Here is a 27,441-nt window from a genome sequence, read left to right on the forward strand (position 1 = left end):
GATTTCATTATATCACATGTAAATTGTAGTCTGTAATCAACATCAATAATTCTCATTCCAGTCTCTAAACAGTGGAGGAGTTGCTGGTTGTAGAAATAAATTAATTTAACTGGAAATTAATGCTTTGAATAGATTAACAGAGATTAACACAACCAGTGGGACAGGCGCCTATTGTTTTCAGCTAACCACGCACTACCTTGAGTAATGAAAGAAGCTCTGATCTACCTACGGCTACATCAATTCAATCCCTGCTTAGTCCTTCCTTCCTTGTTTTGTACATGAAGAATCTCTGTCTTACATCCACCTCTCTCCAACCCTTCTGTCTGTCCCTCTGTCAAAGATAAGGCTTAAACTAAGCCTATATGAAACAGCTCTTGTTCCGTTTTGTCACTGGAGGAAAGACACTGCATTCAGAATGCTGCAAATCTCCATAGTCCTTGCTCAGTCCAATCCAATGTCACAGGCCTGTTTGGGGTGATGAAGTGTTCCTAGAAAGGCCAGATGAGCTTTGGTTCCCATCAGCTCTGCTATCATTTCTGTTTAGTGGCTTGTGAAGTGAGCACCCCATCTATGCCTCAGGGATGCACTTCCTTTATAAGATCTGTCCAGTGGGGAGGGTATAGGGGGAGAGATGTAAAGGTCATCAGCATCCTGAAGAAGGTGCTGCCGGATCTGGGGGGCTGGATGAATTAAAGAAGTTAAGAAAACAAACGAAAGTAGTTTAAACCCCCATGGAAATGAAGTACTGCCACTAGGCCCTCTCTCTAAATTAACGCTTATTACTTTTTAGCCACAGCAGTAAATCATCCAGTATTAACAGTAAAGAAAATCCTTAATGACATGAAAGCACATCTACGTTGACAACATTCACGCTTAGTTTCTCACTTTTTCAAATTAGGTGTGAAAATGTTCTGCTAGCACAATCTGCTGTAGACATATCAGGCAGTATATGCAGGTGGTGACTTCTAGCCTCAGTCTTTTTACTATACCTGAAAATATAAATTTATCATTTCTAAAGCCCATCTCCAAATAAGAATATCTTATTTAGTAATATCAAGAAAGAACCCAGTGATTTTGTTCCTTACAAGAGAGAGAAGAAAAAAAGAAAAAACAGAAACTCCTGGAGTCAGCCTTACATATAAGCCATGGTTCATCCTTTCTTGAAAATAGATCTCCATTTCATTTTTTCATTTCTGAAACACAAGCCCAGCTCACAGTGTCTTTAAAACCTGTGGGTGTCTCAAAGGAGACAAGATTGCACCTGTCTGCTGAAGGCCACGAAGCGATTACATCACTTACATATTACTTCAGCTCCAACGAGAGCCTTGTGTCTACAGTACAGTGAGCCCTGCAGGTGTATCACTGTCAAAATCACAGCGGCAGGAGATACGATTCTGCTATCAACCAAGATTTTATCATGTGTGGAATAAACAATTAAACAAAGGTTGTCACAAATGTTTACTGAGGGACGCAAATATGTCCACACAGCTTCACACTGTTCATCTCCACATCGCTGACCAGTCGTGTTTCATTTAATCATCTGGGGCAGTGAAGCGGTCAGATGGATGTATTCAATCTTTGTTGGCTGCTGATACCCTGGCCCTGCCACACCACTGATAAGACCCCAATCCCTCTGAGTTCACAAAGCAAACAGCAGTGTGACAAACAGAGAAGCTATCAACCCCGAGGCTAGACCCCAAAACTGAGGGAACGGGGTGGGTTTGTATGTGTGAGGTACTGTAGATGTTGCCTAGTAAAAGCCCCCCATCACCAGAATACAGGGAACATGAGGAAGGGAGAAAGCGTGTGGCCAGATAAAGATAAATCACTTTCTACAGAGGCACTGATGTGGTGAGACCCGGAAGCCATGAATGACTGTGATTATTTGGCATGCCATTCATTATCAACAATGTAGCGCAGTGTGAAGGCATCATTGAAGATTCGTTTTTAGCTGTGCTTACTGCTTTAGTAACAAATAGCTCAGAAAATTCACACCTGATACTGTAACTCCCAATTCGTCTCGACATCTGTTCATGGAATCAAATCAACATTCATGACCTTTCGAGAAACTCTGCCTGACTTACACGTCTCAAATTGCACATCTAAAACTGTGAATGTGAGAAAAAACCTGCGTGCTGTTTTCACAGCTTAACAAGATTCTAGAAACTAACACTTTGCTTCAGCTAAACTGGGAACGCATTTGAGGTGAAAGCACTCCAGAAGCCTTCAGACAGCAAGAGTTGTGTGAAGAGTCTCTCCTGATGTGACTGTGGAAAACAATACAGGTGCCTTTTAATGCCACAGGTAACCTCAATTACACACTTTCACTTCAGAGCCTCTTAGAATGACAGACTTCATCAGGAGCCAGAAACCCCTACAGCATGAGTTATTTCGTCAAAAATTATGGTAACACATTCTAAAAACATAAAAAAAGGGCCATCCAGATTTTTAGTGCTGATTCTGAGGGAAGGTCTGAAGAATGGATCTAAATATGGCAGTTATGTAAAAGCCATAATTCACCCCAAAATAAACATTCTTTATTCATTTACTCACCCTCATGTTGCTGTAAAACCTACTTATGTTTTGTGAAACACAAAAATTAAATAGATAAATGTCTCTAAAACAACTACAACATTCTTCAAAATACCTTCTTTTGTGTTCCATAGAAGACAGAATGAGAGTGAGCATTTTTATTTACTCCTTAATTCAAAGAGAGGCTGTAAGTGCAAAGCTAACAGTTTTAAAAAGACTTAAGTTATGCTGAAAATTAAAGTTATCTGCTTTATCACCCATCTTGGCAATGCTTAATTGAAACATTATTATTGGCAGTCTGATACATTTTGGAATTTGGTTAATGTATTAAATCAAGCTTGTGTAGCTAGTAGGTTGGTTTCAGGTCTAATGTAAATGATTTAAAATAATGGATTAATAATTAAAGAATTATGCTTAAGTCAATACATTGCACTTTAAAACTTTCTTAACAAGAGAAAATATATGTCCACTAATGAATTGTGTAGACATTTAATTAAGCATATTGCTTGTCCAATGGGTTTTAATTTCTGTTTATGGAGATTTTCCAATCTTCAGAGTTTAGATCCGACTCTAATAAAACACACCTGAACCTGTTAATCAGGTGTGTAAGAGTCAAGATGGAACTAAACACCAAACTAAATTCCATCCATCCATCCATCTTCTACCGCTTATCCGGGGCCGGGTCGCGGGGGCAGCAGTCTAAGCAGAGAACCCCAGACTTCCCTCTCCCTACACACTTCCTCCAGCTCTTCTGGGGGGACACCGAGGCGTTCCCAGGCCAGCCGGGAGACATAGTCTCTCCAGCGTGTCCTAGGTCTCCCCCGGGGTCTCCTCCCAGTGGGATGTGCCCGGAACACCTTCCCGGGAAGGCGTCCAGGAGGCATCCGGAACAGATGCCCGAGCCACCTCAGCTGACCCCTCTCGATGTGGAGGAGCAGCGGCTCTACTCTGAGCTCCTCCCGGGTGACTGAGCTTCTCACCCTATCTCTAAGGGATCGCCCAGCCACCCTGCGGAGAAAGCACATTTCGGCCGCCTGTATCCGGGATCTTGTCCTTTCGGTCATGACCCAAAGCTCATGACCATAGGTGAGAGTAGGAACGTAGATTGACCGGTAAATCGAGAGCTTCGCCTTGCGGCTCAGCTCTTTCTTCACCACGACAGACCGGTACATCGACCGCATTACTGCAGAAGCTGCACCGATCCGTCTGTCAATCTCCCGTTCCATCCTTCCCTCACTCGTGAACAAGACCCCAAGATACTTAAACTCCTCCACTTGAGGCAGGAACTCTCCACCAACCTGAAGTGGGCAAGCCACCCTTTTCCGACTGAGGACCATGGCCTCGGATTTGGAGGTGCTGATTCTCATCCCAGCCGCTTCACACTCGGCTGCAAACCGTCCCAGTGCATGCTGAAGGTCCTGGCCTGATGAGGCCAACACGACAACATCATCCGCAAAGAGCAGAGACGAAATCGTGTTGTCACCAAACCTGACCCCCTCCGGCCCCTGGCTGCGCCTAGAAATTCTGTCCATAAAAATCATGAACAGAACCGGCGACAAAGGGCAGCCCTGCCGGAGTCCAACACGCACCGGGAACAAGTCTGACTTACAGCTGGCAATACGAACCAAGCTCCTGCTCCGTTCGTACAGGGACCGGATAGCCCTTATCAAAGGGCCCCGGACCCCATACTCCCGGAGAACCCTCCACAGGCCGCCGCGAGGGACACAGTCGAATGCCTTCTCCAAATCCACAAAGCACATGTGGACTGGTTGGGCATACTCCCATGAACCCTCCAGCACCCTGTAGAGGGTATAGAGCTGGTCCAGTGTTCCACGGCCTGGACGAAAACCACACTGTTCCTCCTGAATCCGAGGTTCTACTATCGGCCGGATTCTCCTCTCCAGTACCCTGGCATAGACTTTCCCAGGGAGGCTGAGAAGTGTGATCCCCCTGTAGTTGGAACACACCCTCCGGTCCCCCTTCTTAAAAAGAGGGACCACCACCCCGGTCTGCCATCCCAGAGGCACCGTCCCCGACTGCCACGCGATGCTGCAGAGGCGTGTCAGCCAAGACAGCCCCACAACATCCAGAGACTTGAGGTACTCAGGGCGGATCTCATCCACCCCCGGTGCCTTGCCACCGAGGAGTTTCTTGACTACCTCGGTGACTTCAGCTTGGGTTATGGACGAGTCCACATCTGAGCCCTCAGCCTCTGCTTCCTCAATGGAAGACGTGACAGCGGGATTGAGGAGATCCTCGAAGTATTCCTTCCACCGTCCAACGACATCCCCAGTTGAGGTCAACAGCTCCCCACCTCTACTGTAAACAGCGTTGGTAGGGCACTGCTTCCCTCTCCTGAGGCGCCGGACGGTTTGCCAGAATCTCTTCGAGGCTGACCGATAGTCCTTCTCCATGGCCTCACCGAACTCCTCCCAGGCCCGAGTTTTTGCCTCCACAACCACCCGGGCTGTAGTCCGCTTGGCCTGCCGGTACCTGTCAGCTGCCTCTGGAGTCCCACAAGCCAACCAGGCCCGATAGGACTCCTTCTTCAGCTTGACGGCATCCCTTACTTCCGGTGTCCACCACCGGGTTCGGGGATTGCCGCCTCGACAGGCACCTGAAACCTTACGGCCACAGCTCCGAGCGGCCGCTTCGACAATGGAGGTGGAGAACATGGTCCACTCGGACTCAATATCTCCAGCCTCCCTCGCGATCCGGTCGAAGCTCTGCCGGAGGTGGGAGTTGAAGATCTCTCTGACAGGAGACTCGGCCAAACGTTCCCAGCAGACCCTCACAGTACGTTTGGGTCTGCCGAGTCTGTCCAGCTTCCTCCCCCGCCATCGGATCCAACTCACCACCAGGTGGTGATCGGTTGACAGCTCCGCCCCTCTCTTCACCCGAGTGTCCAAGACATACGGCCGGAGGTCGGATGAAACGACCACAAAGTCAAACCAAACTAAACTCCAAACTAAATTCCAAACCTGCAAAATTAAGTGATGCATCCTAATTTGTTTCATTCTGCTATGCACTGTAAATATGAATTTTGCTTATGATGGAAAGTACAAACTTCTGAGTATGTTAAAATATAGTACATCAGTATTGTGGCATAATAATTAATAAAACCACCATGATCATCACGTGATCTAGTATTGTTAATTTTGCCATATAAACTTAGCATGCAATTTGTTAATTTATAATTTTTTTTTACATTAATGCTTATTGTACACTATCTAGGCACCTTAAGCATACAATTTTAAATTCACTATAATTTGAGATGTGCTAATTCTAATTTTGCATACATATAAGGATATATAGTACACAACTTGTGAGCCTATTTGCAAATTTCTTACCAACTGTACTATGACAGATTTGCAAGTAGACATTTTTAACTACAGATAACAGATTGTCTGTCCTCCTGTTATCTAGCAATGTGTATAACTGACACACTACTTTATTTACTTAATCCTTAAGGACATATATGTGTGTGTGTGTTTGTGTCCAGATTAAATGAGAATCCCTGAATGTTCACAAATTGCCTTACACAGCTTATTTTATTTATGAAGACGTGTCTTCTGTAATTAATTAATTACCAGCTGGACTTCACAGGACAGATGGGACTCATAAAAGAATCTCAGAGTTATGACTTGTAGTGTTACATTTAGGATTGAAGATGAAATGTTAAATGGAATCATATTCTATTAAGAGAACAGAATTGTTTTATATCTTATGGGGATGCAGTTTGTGACACAAAAATGAGTGTTTATCAGTATTTATCAATTTGAATCAGTTTGAAAAGTGTTAAAATTACAAATAAATAAATAAGAACTGTGTATTTGATAGCGGGAGAAATCAAAATGTAATTTATTTTGTCATAAAATATAAAGATAATCATTCCCCTATCATTCCGTTTCACTCAATTTGTTGCTTTGTTAATTAAAAAGAAATTATTATTATTATTAAAATATAAAACATTCAAAACTGTGATTTTGTTCATCTTGAAATATTTATTTATGCAGTGTTATAATTTGACTAGGTAGAAACATTTATATGTGTGTAATGGTATGTGACAGTACAATTAAAAAAAATCAATTATTTTCCAAACAGATCCAATGAAGTCATATTTCAGTGTGCTAAAATCAAAGCGACTGCATCTCAAATGCACTTCAACATTTAATTCAGTCAGACTCAAGTTTTGGTTCCATTAACCATTCTTTTAAACATTTGGAAAGTAATAAACTGAATTCTATTACCAAATAATGAGGTTATTTCAGTAATATAAAAAAAATCTTGCAACAATGTTTACACAGACTTTTTTGTGCTCAAGTTTTTTGAATAATTAATGTATTTTAAAGTTGTCCAATGTATTAAACAATACCATCCAAACAAATATGTGACCACGATTTCCATCTATTAAATATTAATAAAACTACGTTGCAATATGAGCAACCGGTCAGCAAATTCTCACTGTAGATTAATCTGCACAAGAATAAAAGTAAGATACTTAATCAAACCAGGCGTGTGGTTATCAACTGGTTTTCTTTTCTGGTCATATATATATATAAATATATATATATATATATATATATATATATATATATATATACTGTAGTATGAAACTGAAATTAGTATAAATCTGGGTTATTATCAAATGTAATGTAACAATGTAAAAACAAGCACACTTAAAGTCCTGATTGTTTGTCTTTTAATGAAGTTAAGACTGATAATGTCATGGTTCTGCCTTCATGTCCTGATTTTCTCTCTAGTCTTGTGGCAGGATCATGACAGGCCCGTGTTTTGTGTACAAGCACATGGCCTTGTCTTTTGGCCATGTGCTTGTGTTGTCTCGTTTCCTTGCCCCACCCCCTTGTTACCCTAGTTTTGTCATCATTGATTTACCTGTTCCACCTGTTGTGTTCATTAGTAGCCTCCCTTTATAACCTCGTGTGTTTCTCTGTCCCTTTGTCGGTTCATTGCCAAATGTTGTCTAACGTTGTCATATATTGTCAAGTCTTGCCAAATGTTGTGAAGCTTTGTCTCTGTCTATCTTTAATGATACCTTGCTGTGAGTATTTTGTCTAGAGTTCAGTTCTACGTATAATGTTAATTGTTTTGTTGTTAGTTTAGTCTTCGTAAAGTCTTAGTCAAGTCCTAGTCAAGGCTTTTGCCTTTTTATCTTGTTTTGCCCCCCTTGTGGGTTTTGTTTTCCTATTTTTGTACAATAAACTGTGTGCTGTGACTACTGTCTGCATTTGGGTTCATCCTCCACTCCATCCATATAACAGAATGAACCGACCAAAAAGGAACCCAGCAGACCGTATGTCCTCCCTGCTCCGGCGACAATCACAGATACGTGAACAATGCTGGTTGACGTCCCCCACCGACAGAGAGAGGGTCAACCTTCCAGTCCCGTCCCAGGGTGAGTGGATCCTGAAGAATTATGCCCAACTCTGGGATCGTTTCTCTCGGGAGAGGCCGCAGAGTCCCACCGTGTTGTCGCCACCAGCCAAGCTGCCCGTTATCCTGGAGGGTCGGGTCCTGGCTGGTGTTTCTCTAGGGGACCATGCTCTCTCTACTTCGTCCGAGGTCCCATCCACTCCTGTGGATCTTCGTGGCAAACGAGGAAGACGGACTTCGTGGGATTCTCTGTCGGAGTCATCCTCGGCTGAGTCCGCACCGTCTGAGACTGCCCGTCCGACGCAAGTCACAGATCCCGCTGAGCTTCACCAACCAGCCACATGTCCAGCTCTGTCTTCCACACCGCGACCTAAGAGGAAGAGGAGGAGAAAGGGAGCCTCTCGCCCTTCATCTCTGCCGGTTCCAGAGTCCGCTACTGCAAGCGCGGTTCCAGAGTCCGCTACTGCAAGCGCGGTTCCAGAGTCCGCTACTGCAAGCGCGGTTCCAGAGTCCGCTACTGCAAGCGCGGTTCCAGAGTCCGCTACTGCAAGCGCGGTTCCAGAGTCCGCTACTGCAAGCGCGGTTCCAGAGTCCGCTACTGCAAGCGCGGTTCCAGAGTCCGCTACTGCAAGCGCGGTTCCAGAGTCCGCTACTGCAAGCGCGGTTCCAGAGTCCGCTACTGCAAGCGCGGTTCCAGGGCTCGCTACTGCAAGTGCTCTCCCAGGTGCTGTCCCAGAGCCCGCTACTGTAAGCGCTGTCCCAGGTGCTGTCCCAGAGCCCGCTATCGTGAGTACCGCCGAGAGAGTCGCGGCCGATTCAGCTGCTGAAGCTGTCTTGCGGGCTGTTTCCGCGCATCAAGAGATGCCTGTCCTCGTCGCTGCTGACACTTTGGCGGAATATCTAAAGCGTCTTGTCCAGATTCTCGAAGCCCCTGGCAAGTCTGTCATGTCTAGTACTGAGTCCAAAGATTCTGTGAGCGCCGAACCCCAGTCAGCTGCCGTGAGCGCCGAACCCCAGTCAGCTGCCGTGAGCGCCGAATCCCAGTCAGCTGCAGACGATGATCTCCCCGATTCAGAGATGGGGAGCTCTATTCTGGCTTCTGCTCCAATATTACCCGCAGTATCCCCTGTCTTGTCTCCTGTTGTGTTGCCTCCTGTCTCCCCTGTCAAGCTGCCTACTGTTTCCCCCAAGTCATCCCCTCATGTGTCTCCAGCCAAGTTTCCCCGGAGTCCCAGTCCTCAGTCCTCGTCCCGGAGACCTCCCATCCACCCTGGACTGCCCTCTAAGGGCTTTGTGCTTCCCCCACCTCCCCTGCCTTGTTTATTGTTTTTGATTTTGCACCCTAACCCTGTGATTGTTTTTTTCATGTTTGCCTTTAGTGTTATTTGTCATGTTCTGTTGGTTTGTGTCTTTGTCCCAGTCAGTCGTGTCCCGTGGTTGATGTTCCCTTGAGGAGCGTCTGGAAGCCGCTCCTTAAGGGAGGGGTTCTGTCATGGTTCTGCCTTCATGTCCTGATTTTCTCTCTAGTCTTGTGGCAGGATCATGACAGGCCCGTGTTTTGTGTACAAGCACATGGCCTTGTCTTTTGGCCATGTGCTTGTGTTGTCTCGTTTCCTTGCCCCGCCCCCTTGTTACCCTAGTTTTGTCATCATTGATTTACCTGTTCCACCTGTTGTGTTCATTAGTAGCCTCCCTTTATAACCTTGTGTGTTTCTCTGTCCCTTTGTCGGTTCATTGCCAAATGTTGTCTAACGTTGTCATATATTGTCAAGTCTTGCCAAATGTTGTGAAGCTTTGTCTCTGTCTATCTTTAATGATACCTTGCTGTGAGTATTTTGTCTAGAGTTCAGTTCTACGTATAATGTTAATTGTTTTGTTGTTAGTTTAGTCTTCGTAAAGTCTTAGTCAAGTCCTAGTCAAGGCTTTTGCCTTTTTGTCTTGTTTTGCCCCCCTCGTGGGTTTTGTTTTCCTATTTTTGTACAATAAACTGTGTGCTGTGACTACTGTCTGCATTTGGGTTCATCCTCCACTCCATCCATATAACAGATAAACTGTTGTTGTCTGCTTTTCTAATTCTTCTGTGTAGTGTTTGATTTCAGAGCATTTTGACAAATGCTTTCTTTGCATCAATTTGAGCTGAAGGTTCAATCTATAAAGTTATGAGAGCTATGCATGTAACTGAGAGTCTCAAACAATAAGAAGCTTAACACAAATTGATTCAAAATATTGAATACAGTGCTTTCAAATATAACAACCATTCAGTGAACCAAATAATGAAAACCATGAGACGAATGAAAGCAAACAACCCACATATCACTTCACAAGCTTTGACTTGGCCTCCACAACAGAACTGTAAACATGCTAATATCTGCTAATTGAAAACTATAGTAAATAAAACTTTCACTCTCTTACTCTCTCAGTAGATAATGTTAAATGTATTGTACTAGAAAGGGTTGCAGTTACTTTTACTCTGTATACAGTGATTAAAACATTCCTTAATTAGACAAAATATCAGTATATCCCCTATTGGCCAATAGAATCATGGGTTTCACTGCCTTAATAAATAATTATAAATTTCTGTATACAATGTTCTTTTTAAATTTCTTACTAAACTGATGTATCTAGGCACTCAAGCTCATACTGTGGGACAAATGAAGACATTATCCAGTCAGTATCCCTCAAATGAATATGTTTATTCTTGCTGGATATGAAAATGACATATACATAGCAACAGATAGTATAAATGCAGCTTATGATGAGCAAACTTACAAACACAAACATGGCAAAAAGCAAAACAAAAACTAACAAGCTGGCAAAGTGAGCTGGTGGATTGTGAGATGAGCATGTGTTGTAAACAATTTAAAACGCAGAAATGCAAATGAAGAGATTCCAAAGAAAATATTACCATAATATGAAATATGCTAAACAACTATAATGTGGTCTGGTGTTTTCATTATACAAACGGAAAGACTGCTCAGTCTTGTCATACACACTGATGAGAAACATTCATTTATATTAATGCACGCTAAATATGCTGAAATGACTTTGCAGATTTGATAAAGGGTTACACAGTGTTAGAAGCTGGTTTCCTTCTCTTGACATGTCATGTTGGCATATTCTGAGTAAATTAATTTAAGCTCTAACTGAATAGCTGTTTTATTAATTTTCTTGGAAAAATATTGTATAGTGGTGCTTTGATATTAATATGAAATAAACATCCAAAACATTCATAGATAAAACTTTGTATAATAATATTGTGCTTAATAAGCTGTTCAAATATAAATGTATATGAATATGCTAATATGTAACTGAAGTGTTAATCTTACTTGATTTATTTGATCTGTTGAAAATGTTGAAATCTTTAATGATGTTTCTTAAGAAATGTTATTATAAAGTGTTATTTTTGAAGCATGTATTTGACAATATTAGTAGTGCATTGTGGATCAGAAGGAATGTTTATCAAACATCTATATCTAATTTTTGGATCAAAATTGCCATGTGTAATTATACACACACACACACACACACACACACACACAAATATATATATATTTTTCAAAGACAAAGACATGTTACATTCCCCATAGGATTACGCATTCATATACCAATTCATATATACAGCACTTGTTAATGGAATGTAAATATCATTAAATACGAAAGATATTTCTAGAAATAAGTTTGAGACTGAATATTATGCAGAGGAACTGTAAGAAATAGTGAGACGAGATGAGCCAGAAACAGTACAAAATCCAGAAATAAGAATCTGTGATTATCAATAATTGCTGGTGTTGCTGTGGGCATTGACAATTGATGGTTCTTGAAATGGATTGCCGGGAGAGTAGGGAATGGGAAATAATTTCACGTACATAATATGGAGGCTAAAACTGACTTTGTTAACAATACTGTTCACTTCACACCAGTGCTGGCATCTAGAAATATTAGCTGCTCTTCAAACGAAGGGGAAAAACCGAACAAAAGACTGGGAAAATTTGTTAAGACTAACAATGAAGAAGGATTGTTTGCAGAACCAAAAGGTCATTCATTAATTAAAAAATTGAGTGGGAGTCAAAATGATTTAATCCATAATAATACTGAGTGAGCTATTGCTCTATTTGCACACAATGAACAAAGTCTCAAAGCAAAGTACTGAGGACTGATAGGGAACATCTTGGCTGTCCTTCCTTCATTTCCTCTTTCCAAGGTCAAGAACCATCATAGTGAGAGTGATTACAGCCCAATTATGGTCCAATAGTTTCCATGGCTCTGTTCTAAAACCAAGGAAGATTATTGGGTCACACTTTGGACTCAAACTCCTAATTTGCTGCTTATTAATATTTAGGTAGTTGTTAAATTTAGGTATCGGGTAGGATTAGGGATGAAGAATATGGTCATGCAGAATAAATGCTTTTTAAAAGTATATACAGTAAGCCACCATGTTCTTCTGAAGTCTGTGAGAATTTTTTACACTATTTCTTAGACAAGATTGCCTCCATTAGAGCTCATATTTCCCCACCTGTATCTGACCCCTCTGAAATGCTGACCTGTTTAACAGTGTTTGACCAGTTTGAGCCTGTGTCACTCTCTTGCCTCAATCAATTAATTCTGCAGCTTAATCCTTCAGTATGCCCTACAGACATTGTCCCCCCTTATCTTTTTAAGGAGGTCTGGACCAAAACATTATTAACAGCAGTTTGATTTCAGGAATAGTTCCTGCGTACTGCAAGGAGGCAACTGTTGTACCTCTAATTAAAAAGAAAAATCTGGACACTACTATTTTAGCTAACTACCGACCGATATCAAAGCTTCCTTTTATTTCTAAAATCTTAGAAAAAAATTGTTTTTGCACAACTACAATCCTATTTAGATACAAATGGTATTTTAGAAAATTTTCAATATGGTTTTAAAACTTTTCATAGTATCGAGACTGCACTTTTAAGTTTTTAATTACATTTTATTAACTATAGACCGTGGAGACTCAGTTATTTTTGTGCTTTTAGACCTTACTGCTGCTTTCGACACAATTGATCACGCTATTCTTATCTCTCGACTAGAGCACTGTGTAGGCATCTGAGATACTGCCCTGCAGTGGTTCAGATCATATTTATCTGACCGATATTTTTCTGTAAAACTTGGTGACTCTACATCATCTATCGCCCCCCTTCTCTGTGGAGTCCCTCAAGGTTCAGTTCTTGGACCACTACTGTTTTCCTTGTACCTTCTCCCTCTTGAAAATATTTTTAAAAGACATGGTATTTCTTACCATTTTTATGCGGATGACTCACAAATCTATATGAGAAGAGATGCAAACGGTTCTCTGACTCCGTTACTTGAATGTCTCAAGGATATTTAAACCTGGATGTCTTTTAAATTTTTTAAATCTAAATGAAGAAAAAACTGAGATCATTGTGTTTGGACCCAGCCGGGATTGTGACTCCACTTCCGTAAACCTTGGGTCCCTGCAGCAATATGTAAAGCCAGTAGTGACAAATTTAGGCATTAAAATGGATAGTGAATTTAAGCTTGACAAGCAGATAAACAGGGTGGTTAGATCCTGTTTTTATCAATTGAGGCTTTTATCCAAAATTAAACCTGTTTTATCTTTTAATATTTTTGAGCAAGTGATTAATGCTTTTATTTCGACCCGTTTGGACTACTGTAATGCACTTTACATTGGTGTGAACCAAATTTCCCTTTCACACCTACAGTTGGTCCAAAATGCAGCTGCTTGTCTGTTAACAGGAACCCGGAAACAAGAACACATTACTCCTGTTTTGGCCTCGCTCCACTGGCTACCTGTATATTTTAGAATACATTTTAAGATTTTAATGTTTGTTTTTAAGTCCCTAAATGGGTTAGCACCTCAGTACATCTCAGAGCTCCTGCATATTTACACCCCGTCAAGGTCACTGAGGTCTGGTGATCAGCTGCGGCTGAATGTGCCCAGGACCAGGCTAAAGACCAGAGGCAACCACTCTTTTTCAGCAGTTGCTCCCAAATTGTGGAATGATTTACCACTGCATATTAAAGTTGCGCCCACCCTCCACATTTTTAAATCTCGTTTAAAAACATATTTTTATTCCCTGGCTTTTGACTCACCATAAGAGCTGTCGTGGTTTTCTTTGTCGCTGTTACTTTTTATTCCCTGGCTTTTGACTCACCATAAGAGCTGTCGTGGTCTTCTTTGTCGCTGTTACTGTTGATACTATTTTATTTATGTTGTGTGTTTTTGTGTTAGATTTTTATCTTTTAATATTTTTGAGCAAGTGATTCATGCTTTTGTAATTCGGCAGCCATATCACCCTGGAGCCCAAGACCGTTTTCCCACTGAAGCTAAGCAGGGCTGAGCCTGGTCAGTACCTTGATGGGAGACCTCCTGAGAAAACTAGGTTGCTGCTGGAAGAGGTGCTAGTGAGGCCAGCAGGGGGTGCTCACCCTGTGGTCTGTGTGGGTCCTAGCGCCCCAGTGTAGTGATAGGGACACTATACTGTCAACAAGCACCATCCTTCGGATGAGACGTTAAACCGAGGTCCTGACTCTCTGTGGTCATTAAAAATCCCAGGATGTCTTTCGAAAAGAGTAGAGGTGTGACCTCTACATCCTGGCTAAATTCACCCATTGGCCTCTGACCATCATGGCCTCCTAACAATCCCCATATCTGCTGATTGGCTTCATCACTCTGTCTCCTCTCCACCAGTAAGCTGGTGTGTGGTTGGCGTTCTGGCGCAATATGGTTGCCGTCGCATCATCCAGGTGGATGCTGCACACTGGTGGTGGATGAGGAGATACCCCCTGTCTATGTAAAAGCGTTTTGAGTGCCTAGAAAAGCGCTATATAAATGTAATGAATTATTATCTCTGTAACACTTTGGTAACCTTGCTGTTTGTTTAAATTGTGCTATATAAATAAAGTGGATTGGATTGGATGTTAATAATATGGATACTAATAGTGAGAAGTGTAACCAATTATTGCCTACTACTACTACATAGGCAGTTCTATTCACAAAATGATAAAGATTTATTCTGATATTGTCCATAACCTGAGGGAGTTTCAACATTTTCGGAAGGCACTGTATAAATGCAGACTTCCCTCACCTCATCCACCATTTTGGATGGATTTTTGTTACTAACCTTTTTGCAATGCACTTTGGGATTGACTTCTTTTAAAGGGTACATGCAATTCTGCCTTAAACTTTAGCCAAAACAAGATATCTTGGAAGGCAGCATAATTATGCTGACTTTGGCAGCCTACACAGGCAGCTCACTAGATTTTGGAACACAGCCAATCACACTTAGTACTAGAATTCCTTTTCTATGTTTAAAATCATCCCAAGCACGACTGTGAGCGAGACCTTGTAAATGCAAAGTCAATTGGCTATTGTACAAATAAGAACAGCCATCCGTTCAGAGTCACCCCCAAAAGTGTGCCCAACTTCTGTTACTATCATGTTGCGGACTTGTACCCATCATTGTTGATGTCATTAGCATTTTGACGGAGGCAGCAGTGTGCTGTCACTATAGGGGAAAGAGGTAGCTAAGTTAAGCTGTCATTTTGCTTGAGTGACAGGCGTGATAAGCCAGATCAGTGACTGCTGCAGCACTTGGAAGGGGTTCATCTGAAATGGATGCCAGTTATCACAATGTGCCAGGGAGGGCGGGCATGTACATACCACCTGCAGTGACTAGCACAGCCTCTGGCCTCTCCCTCCACGGCTCCAAGATCCCGAAACAGGGAGCATGAGTCAGAGGAACCCGGGGAGACAGAGATAATAGAGGGAGGATGGATAGGTCTGCTATTATCCTAATAATACTCCCGCTGCGGGACACTGTTACGTGACCCCATACATTGACCGTTGCCTAGAATTATCTCTGGGCAGACAATAATTCTCGTCAAACACTGCAGAGATTTATTTTAAAAGACGAATGTTCAATGGTGTTCCGGATGCTAAACACATGAAACAAACTAAGGAAAACCTAAAAACCTTGGCGCAGCCCAGGCGACTTGTCATTAAAAAAAGAAAGTGCAGATCTTACATTCCTTGATCTTCTTGGTTCAATTGAGGATATGATCTGAATGGGGTAGTTTAAATTCCAATTGATTTTCACTGTTAAGTGAAATTTGCAATGTAAAGAATCAGATATCACATAAAAGATCTCTGGGAAGCTGTGTCACTGATGCAAATTAATAATGCAGCTTCATTGTGTAGGCCTGTTAGTTTTTGTATTGGTTTTAAAATAGAGTGAACTACAGTGGGGTCTCACTTTAGAGCAGAGACAGAAACAGTTTTCTATAAATGATCCTCTTTATAACGCTGCTGAATTTAAATGCATGCATTGAACTAGACCAGCTAATTATTATAAATGAACAGATGGGTAAACCTAGAAATTATAAACTGTGGCAACGATCATATACTTGAAATCTTTCTGAGGTAGACTACATACCAGCCTGTGATTATGTATGAGGTGAAACATCTGCTAATTAAGAAAAACTGAGGAAACGTGAGAAGGTGGCTCATTTTGTATAAATTGTATTAAAACAAAACAAAACAGATTTAGACTTAGTTTCTGATCATTTTGAGGTTTTAGCTTTCTTGCAAAATTAGTGGGAGATAAGGAAGTACATTATCTCACTTCAGGTGTAAGTAATAGTCATGGCTTTATCACAGAATGATAAATGGTGAAGCAGTGTGTGCTGTATAAAAAAGGCAAATATATTTAGTATATTATTTATTTATTTTAATGCTGATTTTCAGGAATTTGTGGGGTGGAATTTAGTTTGTTTAGTCACTGAAAGTAACATGAAATTTCTCAAAATTGCTTCTGCATTCTACAGAATAAAGGGAGTCATACAGGTTTGAATGGGAGAATGAGTAAATGGTGATCAATTTTTTTTATTTTTGCTTGAACTATCCATTTAAATCCTTAGGTTAACTTCAGCCTGGTCAAGCCATTGCTTGGGTGGATTAGCCGGAAGGTCTGTTGGCTAATACCAGCAAACCAGTTTAGGCAGTTTTTAAAAAGACTGAAATTTCAAATTGCACTTTCAAAAGTGTTTTACATGCATATTTACTGAGGTCTGTCAGATACAGCATCTAAGAGGAGGAGGAGGGGATATTCTGCTGATCCACTACCACAGCTCTCTAGTCCCGTAGGGTGGACTGATGCCAAAAACAGAGACTTGCACTCAAAAAGCACCTGTGAGGAGACAGAGGGCTTTCCTACTGCAGAATTTCACAGCACAGTCAAGAGTGTTTTCATGCGTGTGTAAAGAGGAGGTTCTGCAGTCGACTCAGGATCTGTCAGACTGGTAAAGGGAGAAAATTTATCATGGAAAGTGCTTGTTAAAAACATACTGAACACAAACACACCTGTCGTTAAAGAGCAGGGTAAAGTGACATGCAAATTAAGATACAATTACAGATACTATTAGAAATGTTCACATAAATGTAACTATCTAAAGTAGTAGCTCTATTTATGTTGTTGATAATGTTTTATCGTAAATAAGTGTTTCATAGAGCACCATTATGGTGATTAGTGTTGATGTTGAACCTTATTACATTGGAAATCAATTTTCTCTATGCAGATCTGATGACTTTGCAGAAAACAAGATGTTTTCTTTCTGAAAATATGTTCAGGAAGTAATTTTATATACATTTAGAATGTTATACAGGCTTCCATTTAAAGAGCTTACAGGAGCGTTTTGTCTAATAATTTCTAACAATTTCTAATCTAACCATGATCTCCACTTATCAATAACATTTTAAATAAATAAATACAGACCCACTAGTTAATGATGGTTAATGAAGTTATTTTTATGCAAATTATTTGCATATATTGAGCTTGTTAGTGCTTACAGTGAACACCCTAAAGCAAGGCAGCAGCAATGGTCAAAGCCACACTAAATAGGCAACCCAAATGAGTGGCCACATCAACCAGTCAGAAAGCCCCTTTTCCTGGCACAGCAGTGCATCCTGGGAATGGGCCAAGTGAGGGTGGACGTGATGTCTCTAGGAATCTGACAACAGCCTAGGGCACTTCCTCTAAAAAAAATATACAGCTCAAAATGAGTGTCTCTGCATCCGTCTGGCGTAGTTGTTTTCTCTCTGCTGGCTAACAAAGTGCAAGTGTAGCATTTTCTGACAAATTCAGCACAGGTGGACTCAAATGGACACACAACTTAAGTTTGCACATAGCATAAGTGCAGTTTTCTTGCCCTCTGGGTTTCATACTGCTGAATGGTAGCGTTGACCTCTGTTTGTGACTGTTTAGCAGAAGACTAATGTGTATTTTATAGCCTATAGCTATAATGTGCAGCTAAAAAAAACTACACCAATACTTATGATTACAACAACAATAAACGCACAAACAATAAACTCCGTCCATGGACAGACCATCATTGCTAGGGGAGGCCCTGAGTATTATAACAAAATTCCTTCAAACCACAAACATGAGGTCGCGGAGGATAAGCGATCGAGAGGGACCCAGCCCATCACCTTTGTGTGTGAGTATTTGTGAATCACAGCTGTCACTGCAGCGCACCTGAGATTAGAGTGATTGATGCACAGGGCTGTTGCTCGCAAGGTCAGTGTATCTGAGTGAAAAGCTAAGGCCCTGGGTGAGCAGGGAGGGCTTCTGTGTGTATACACATGATTTGAGTGATTGACAGTTGAAAATGATTGGTGAAGGCCTTCTAGACTGAGAAGTTTGATTGTTTGTCCTCATGGTAAATGACTGCAGGTGTTAAGCTGCTTCAAACCACTATTAATAACTTCAAAAGAAAGTGACTGTAGTACAATAGTCAGCTGTTCATAGGGTTGATTGTTCAGTTATAAAAATTATATAATCATGGATGCTGATTAGTTAATAGAGCAGTTCTGCAATGTTAAAACATCAATTAATAAATGTGACATGCTTTATTATTTTGAGTAAGAAGTTGCCATATTCATTGAGCAACAAATCAGAACGGAACAATGTGACACTGGAATAATAGCTGCTGAAAAATCTGCTTTGCCACAATATGATTCATTTTTAAAATATGTAAAAATGAAATGGTTATTTTAAATTGTAATGTTTCACAATATTACTGTTCTTACTGTATTTTTAAACAAATATATGCAGCCTTTGTGAGCAAAAGATACTTTTTTGCAATACATTTTTGTTTGAATAAATCGGAAAATTGTTTGAAATATTTAGTTGCAATTTTTTCAAAATCAAGTTCATGACATCCATTTAAATTATTATATTCAATTTAGAATAGAAATGTAACAACTATTATTAGAAAGCTGACACTTTTTCATTTAGTGTATAAAACTCTATGGGCCCTATAATACAACCGGTGCAATGCAACGCAAGGGGCAGCTCAAGTGTGTTTGCTAGTTTCAGTCCGGCGCCGTCAGCATTTTCCTGTCCAGTGCCACGTCGTTTAATTAGCAAATGCATTTTCGCTCATTTGTGCGCCTATGGGCGTGCTGGTCTAAAAGAGAGGTGTGTTCAGGCACATTGCTGGCGCAATGCTTTTTTAAGGAGCTGAAAATAGACTGCGCCATAGACCAGCTCAAACCTGGTCTAAAGTCTGGCACATTGTTTTTTCTTTGTTATTTAAAGAGCGTACTCTCTGCTTATTAAACACAGGGACGAACAGCAGCACGCAAACATGCCTGATATAAAAAATTAAAGGATTGCAATGCATAAGATTTTTTTGTAGGCTATACTGTATATATATATATATATATATATATATATATATATATATATATATATATATATACCTACATGTCATAATGAATAGTCATCACATGTATCAGAATTAGGCTATTTACTCGCACACCAACAGCTCTGTTTTTGCACTTGCCAAATTCCGCCGTGTAAATAGCACGGCGGAACTTGATGAGACTCTGATTGATTTATTGCACGTTACGCCCAAAAAAAAAAACACCCATTACTCATTAAGAGAATAAGGACAACCCGTTTAGACCATGCGCCCAGGCGCGCTAACCGTTTTTCTGTCGTTAAAATAGCAAAAGTGGATTTGGACACGCCCTGAGGGCAATTTGTGCCGTGCACTTTACACTTTGCGTTTAGATCGTTAAAATAAGGCCCAATGTGTTTCTGGGTCACAACGACTGAAAATATGAAGCAGGTCATGTACTGTATAGTCAAAGAATAACTTTAAGAAAGAAAGGAAGAAAGGAAAAAAGGTTCCTCCTACCAGTGAGTGTGTAAACTCAGGTGCATGGTCGTTCCTGTCTGTGATGGTGATGGTGGCTGTTGCAGTTCCTGTCAGTCCCACCTCACTTCCTGCCATATCCTTCGCCACAATCTCTAGCTCATACTGGGTGGTTGGAAGAGTCTGTGGACACATAAGAACATGGTTAGGAACAGTCAGTTGAGCTTCAGTATAGAGGGAGTACAGTCATGATAAGAGCTTAAGTGGCTTAATTGAAGAACAAGTAATTGTTCCACGACTGCTTTACTGCTGGTTAGACGCTGTAAATATGCACTGAAAAGCGCCACATACTTTTAATGAGCAGTTACGTTGTAAGTTAACTGGTAAAATGAAGTAATTAAGATCTAATCGACCAATCATTGTATTGAAGCCATGGCATCACCTCAAAAGAGTCTTGCAGTTCATCATTGACATTTCAAACACTGAAGTGAATCAGTACAGAAAGTTAATTATTGCTCATGATTGACTGGTGATCTATGAGACTAAAATATCCATTTGTTTATTTACAATTCTTCCTGTGTAAGGCCTTCTTCAGGGAACAGTCCTGAAAAAATGATAAAGGCTTCATGAAAGAGCATTGACTCTCTTTGACAGGTGCTAGTCTAAATAAATGTCAAGTTTCAGTCACTTCAGTCACAAAGGTAATACCGAAAGAAAACAAGCAAATGTCAATTAACGCCCACATCCCCTTTCCTTCAAGGCCATGTCCTTAACCAGAATGTGAAGATGTGAGAGAAAAAGAAAGAAAGTGAGACAGAAGGGAAGGATTTTTATGGGCTTTTTTTTATTAATTCTTTTTTTTTTTTTTTTTTTTTTTCAAGGCCTGATTTAAATTAATATCACTACTAAACAGACTTGGATAATTCACATAGTTGGATACCTAATCTTTTAATCTTAAAATATATTACAAACATAAAAAATTGATCCAAAACTATGAATAACTGCATGTCAAAGTAAATATCAGTTGTGAGCAGAACATTTATTTTGTGAGGCATTTCCAATCAAGTTGTAAATGTTCAAAAACATTTACTTGTGTGCATTTTGTAAACTTGTAAACTTGTAAACTTAAACTTGCATTTTGAAATTAGCTTTCGCAAGACAAATTCCAATGTTTGTAATGTTGTAAGATGAACTATTTTATTTATGCATTCATTTGTTCAATTATTTACTTATACATTACATTATTATACTTTTTTGCAATATATTACATTAATTATAGAGAGTGTGTTAGTAAATTCCCATGGCTATATTGAATAATATTTAAGTATTTAAATTGTCAGGGAAAAGACACATACCAGAAATCCCCATTGTCAGCATTTTTATTCAAGATGTGCTTTCCTTATAAAGTTTACTTATATTATATACAGTAGTTTTCTTTAGAGATTGTGAAAGACGGTGAACAAACACAAATTCCTGAATTTCTTTACATTTCAAATTTCAGAGAAGCCAAGGTTATTTCAGAGATATTTCAGGAGAAATACCATGCAATCACTGCATGAATAATACATAAGCTAAAGAAAGGGGCACAAAAGTGTTATATAGACACCTGGTTTTTCTGACACAGAGAAGAAGTTATAAAAGTATCAAAACTAATTTTCAGACTGGTTGAAATCCTTTTATCACTATCAAATGAAACCTACTCATCATATAGGAAATAAACCTTCTCCAGACCAAAAGCCAAATATTCATAAATCCAAGACAACAAGCATTTGTTAAAATAAGTCAACCCTACTGGAAAGCCATGATGGCAGATAACGCAGGGAGGTGCTGTTAATGCTAACATTTATTTCCTTTATTGAAATCCCACTCAGCGCAGTGTTAAGTACCACATGCTTAATAAAACTCATCCATCTGTTTCACATAAAGCCCAGGAGGCCCGTGGTGCAGTCATTTACCCATGGTGCATTGCCTCTCTGTATAAATTACTCTTGATATCTCAGGCTTCAAATAGTGGCTCAGAAGTATGTCATTCCAACAAAGCTGCAATTAATAAAGTGAAAAATCACAGTACATTGTTTTTGGAGAAAAAGAGGTGACTTAAACGATGAGTGGAGTATTTTTAAAAGCTAAATAAAAGTTTTAAAAATAAAATGTGTTAAAAAAAAAATTCATCCATTAATTCTTTTTTTTTTTTGCCTGAGGTGCGGTATTTATAGAAACCCAGTGATTCAATGTGGAAAACTCTTTTCAGACCAAGGTTATTATATTATATTATATTATATTATATTATATTATATTATATTATATTATATTATATTATATTATATTATATTATATTATATTATATTATATTATATTATATTATATTATATTATATTATATTATATTATATTATATTATATTATATTAAATATAATACTACAAATAACAATTAAATAACAATTCACTTTACAATTAAAACAAAAATAAAAACTAATTTAAAATATTAAGCAACAAATTATATCTCAGTGACATGAAAAATACACAATTCAAAGAAAACTGTGAAATGTTAATAGTAATAATCTCCTTCTAAGACCCTGGCCTAATAGAATAGAATAGAATAGAATAGACAGGTTAAATTCATGACTGAACTGGCCAAATTCATACATTTAGTGCGAGTTTGTTTATTTTAGTGAGAATTGCCTGAAAGTAAAACTGCAATTAAAAACCTCAAACATTTGAATACTCATCACACTTCTGAACTACGTTGCTGATGTGATTCAACACAAACTGCTTGTAATTCACAAGACGTAGAATAAGAAAAGATAAGAGATGGAGATGAAAGTCTTAAGTTGAACTGATGTGCACTGATGTGCACTGTTTAATACCACCAACAGTCAGGCTTTATACCTTGTCAGACATGTTATGCTGAAGTATTTTTTTCTAAACCACCATGAAGCGCACTGCTTCCGGTGGCTGAGATCGGCTGGGATGGCTGTCACTTGACGAACAACTCAGAACTTATTTACTGCTGATAAACAGATGGCACTTCACAGACCTGTGAGTTGAAAAAAAGAAGAGAAACCCATCTGGATAAGAGGGAGGTGAGCGCAGATTAAATCTCGGTGCCGTCAAAGGCTTGCACGAAGCTCTCGTGTAGCGTGACAACATCTTAATGAGTCTCACATCTCTCGCGTTCACCCGCTCAAATCTATCGCTCCGATGCACCTGTGACCTCCTCATGTGCTTTTGAAAGTCATAAAAATACAAAACCTGTTAAAACAATCTGGAAGAGTGTTGAAACATCCCAGGTCTGCCTGTGAATGCGAAATGAGACACAATACATTAACTTCACGTTGCATAACAACTGTTATCGTGTCCCAGTTATGTCAGTCATTTCACACAACGGATCGAGTTTCTATCAACGACAGATCCATTTCATATCGTCCGTCCAATAACACTCATTGTAAAAAGGACTAAATGCAATCAAAAGCACCTTTTATAATAGATCAAGGCTTTCCCCATGGCTAGAGTATGTAAAGACTTAAGTAATATAGGCTTTAGAAGGTGGAAGGTGGAAATATATGCAGAGTGAGACGGAACTGGCTCTGACTCACTGAACGAGATACCGCCTCATCCGTTTCAATAGATGTGATGTCATAATTATGTTTCTGTAGCCCCTTTTTGTTCTCTCAAGCGCTTTGAAAGAAATGGTCTGCCTTTCCCAACCTCTCCATCTATTCACTGCTCTACCTTTCATTCCCCAAGAACATAATGATCCATACAAAAGTCACAGAAGAAGAAGCTGACATGATGAATAAAGCTATAACCCATTTGTCTTGTGTAGGGAATCTCTCTATCTTTCTGCTGGCCAAGTTTTCCTCACAGAATTTCACTTTTATTCCAGCTGGGTTTCTCACACATTTTCACAAGGGTTGTTTCACAGAGCTTTAACTGAGTTGGAGTAAGTTGCAGATATGCTAATGTTTCCTGTACTTTTCACAGGCCGTTTTTAATACTACATGATTGCAGTCTAGATCGTTACACAGGCTCGTGTTTCCACTCAAACCCTGGAATGGAATCCTAATTTCCTTCCCCCTCCCCCATTTTTCTTATTACCTTTCTTTATATCACTGTCATCCATATCTAGAATAAACTGCCATTTTCCCCTCTCTGCTCTTTTCTCTCACTTTTTTTTTTTTGCCATTTAATGCTTTTTTTTGTGAGTAATTTTTCAGTACAGCTCAGATGTTGAGCTGTAATATGAGCTGTAATATAATTTTAAATCAAATTATCAAGTCTATATTAACACTCTTGTCACATTTTTTATTTTAATTGTGTGTGTATAAATAAATATATATATATATATATATATATATATATATATATATATATATATACACACACACACACATACACATATACTTATAACTAATTTTCAAGGTGTGTTAGGAGCTCATTTAGCATTTTATATCATCCCTCCTTTATGGGAATTCTAATATAATTTTAATGATCGTAAGCTATTATTTTACATTTAGGATTATGGATATATTAAGCTTATACAGTACAGACCAAAAGTTTGGAAACATTACTATTTTTAATGTTTTTGAAAAAAGTTTCTTCTGCTCATCAAGCCTGCATTTTTTTAAATATACAGAAATACAGAAAAAAATGTAATATTGTGATATATTATTACAATTTAAAATAATTGTTTTTAGTTTAGTTTAGTTTAATTTATTAAGATCCCCATTAGCTGCTGCAAAAGCAGTAGCTATTCTTCCTGGGGTCTATAGACTTCAACAAAAAAAAATTGATAACATAAAACAATACATTATACAGACAAAAATGGAGTGCACACATTCATACATAACAATACAACAACGTACTAAAAATAAAACAATAAAACAACAGCTCTACATTATTCATTATCACAGTGCACAGTTACAGCTATACTACTATAGGGTTCATAATTTTCACAATGTTTTCCCTCTCTTCAACCATTCATATAAAAAAAGCAACAAATATAAATAATAACAATGAATCTAATGTAAATAAATAAAGTCTTAATCTTTTACGAAAAGTCATTGCATTCATTCCCAAAATCAAAAACTGCGGAAGAGAATTCCATACCACCATTGCTCTATACAGCACTGTCCTTTGCATAAGGTTAGTTCGACATGGAGCTTAAATTTATAATTTAAATTTATTATACTTTAAATTATCATTTATTTCTGTGATGCAAAGCTGATTTTTTAGGATCATTATCACATGATCCTTTAGAAATCATTCTAATATGATGATTCATTATCAAAGTTGGAAACAGTTCTGCTGCTTAATATTTTTTCAGAACATGTGATACTTTTTTAGGATACTTAAAAAAAGTAAAAAAAAAAAAAGAAGCTATGTTTTTAAATATAAATATTTTGTAATAACAATATACACTACTGGTCAGTAATTTGGGGTCAGTAATTTTTTTTCTTTTTTTTTTAATAAAATCAATACTTTTATTCAGCAAGGATGTGTTAAATTGATAAAAAGTGATAGTAAAGAAAATATATTATTAGAATATATATTATTAGACATTTTTTTATTTTAAATAAATGCAGTTCTTTTTAACCTTTTATTCATCAAATATATTAGACAGCAGAACTGTTTCCAACAATCATAATAAATCAGAATATTAGAATGATTCTAAATGATCATGTGATAGACTGGATGTTACATGTGACACTGAAGGCTGGAGTAATGATGCTGAAAATTCAGCTTTGCATCACAGGAATAAATGATAATTTAAAGTATAATAAATTTAAATTATAAATTATAAAGTATATTCAAGTATATTCATAGTTTTAAAGTATATTCAAATAGAAAACTATTATTTTAAGTTGTTATAATATTTCACAATATTACTGTTTTTTCTGTATTTTTGATCAAATAAATGCAGGCTTGATGAGCAGAAGAAACTTCTTTCAAAAACATTAAAAATAGTAATGTTTCCAAACTTTTGGTCTGTAAAAAGAAAAAAAGAAACATTATATATATATATAAAATGTTTCTTTTTTTCTTTGATGAGTGTCAGATATTTATGGAAACCTGTTTTTTGCAAAGGGATTATTATAATTATTATTTATTTTTTTTCCTCAATTCTGACAAAGTCCGAAACTGAGATAGGATGAATTCTGAAAAAATTCAGTTCATTTTTTATTTTTTATTTGAATTATTACTTTGTCCTCTCAATTGTGAGTTTGTCTTGCAATTATTATTTTTTTCATAATTCTGAGCCTACATCTCACAATTTTGACTTTCACCTCTCATAATTCTGAGTTTACATTTAGCAATACTGATTTTCTGATTCTGAATTTTTTATTATTATTATTCTGAGTATGCATCTTCATCTTCATCAGACTTTTTGTTTCCAACATGGAATAATAATAATAAAACAAAAGGGTTAGGAGTTGTGAGATATAAACATTTTGCATTTCTCAGAATGGCATTTTTATTTATGCAATTATTTATAAACCCAAATATTATATTTAAACTCGTAATTCAATTTGCAGAACTGAGGGTTTGACTTTTCGCAATTCAGAGAAAAACTTCTAAATATGTAAACAAACATTTAAAAAAATTAAAATGTATCCATGGCTGCAACAGCGTTCATAGATATTACATATTACATCCTGATGATACCTAACAACCAAATCATTCACATTCGCACATGAATTTCATGTTCATCTGGGCGAAATGTTTGCACTGCAGTCGGGGCCAAGTGAGACAGACATTAGTAGCTGACTAGCAGAGCAGCTTGTTGGATCATGGCACATTGCCTTTGGCTTGATATCCCACTAAGCTCAGAGGGGAGTCACAATACCAGTCAGCTTGAACATCGCACACCCGGAAACAAATCACAAATTCGCTCCCCTGGAAATCCCCAGCTAACACTCCACGCGTGGTGCTCACTAACGGTTGTCTAAATGTGACGATGGCTGGCTGCTGATGCAAATAAAATAAGGATGTTTTGTGTGTGGCTGCAGATGGCTGAAAGTCAGGTGCTGAAATGGAAATGGAGCCAATATAGTAGAGTTACTCGAGAGAATCCTCTGACCCTTAAACGTCAGCTGCAGTGATGATAAGCCTTTGTAGTCAATTCCTGACTGCAAAAACATACACAAACAAGCAGTAGGCTGAACAGAGCAAAATTAAATTCAAGAAGCAACAGGGTTGTTGGTCACACCAGACTTGATAAATGATTCTGCTAATACTTAAGACAGCTAGAGGCTGCTTCTGGTACTCCTGAACCTACTTTTGATTCCCCTCACAGTAGCGTAGCACTGTTAAAGTGCAAAATTATAATTTTGCATTTAATTGTGCCAACCG

General features: G+C 38.7%; 1 protein-coding gene across 2 annotated transcripts in view; it reads right to left on the bottom strand.

Annotated features, from left to right (window-relative positions):
* LOC132101633 (cadherin-13-like) overlaps positions 1-27,441 on the bottom strand; it is a 352,587-nt gene that overhangs the window by 46,807 nt on the left and 278,339 nt on the right. For both annotated transcript variants that reach the window (XM_059506718.1, XM_059506717.1), the window contains exon 8: positions 20,131-20,271. In XM_059506718.1, the coding sequence (XP_059362701.1) occupies positions 20,131-20,271 (141 nt within the window). The remainder of the gene's footprint in view (positions 1-20,130; positions 20,272-27,441) is intronic.

This window comes from Carassius carassius, chromosome 23, assembly GCF_963082965.1.
Source record: "Carassius carassius chromosome 23, fCarCar2.1, whole genome shotgun sequence".
NCBI lineage: Eukaryota > Metazoa > Chordata > Actinopteri > Cypriniformes > Cyprinidae > Carassius > Carassius carassius.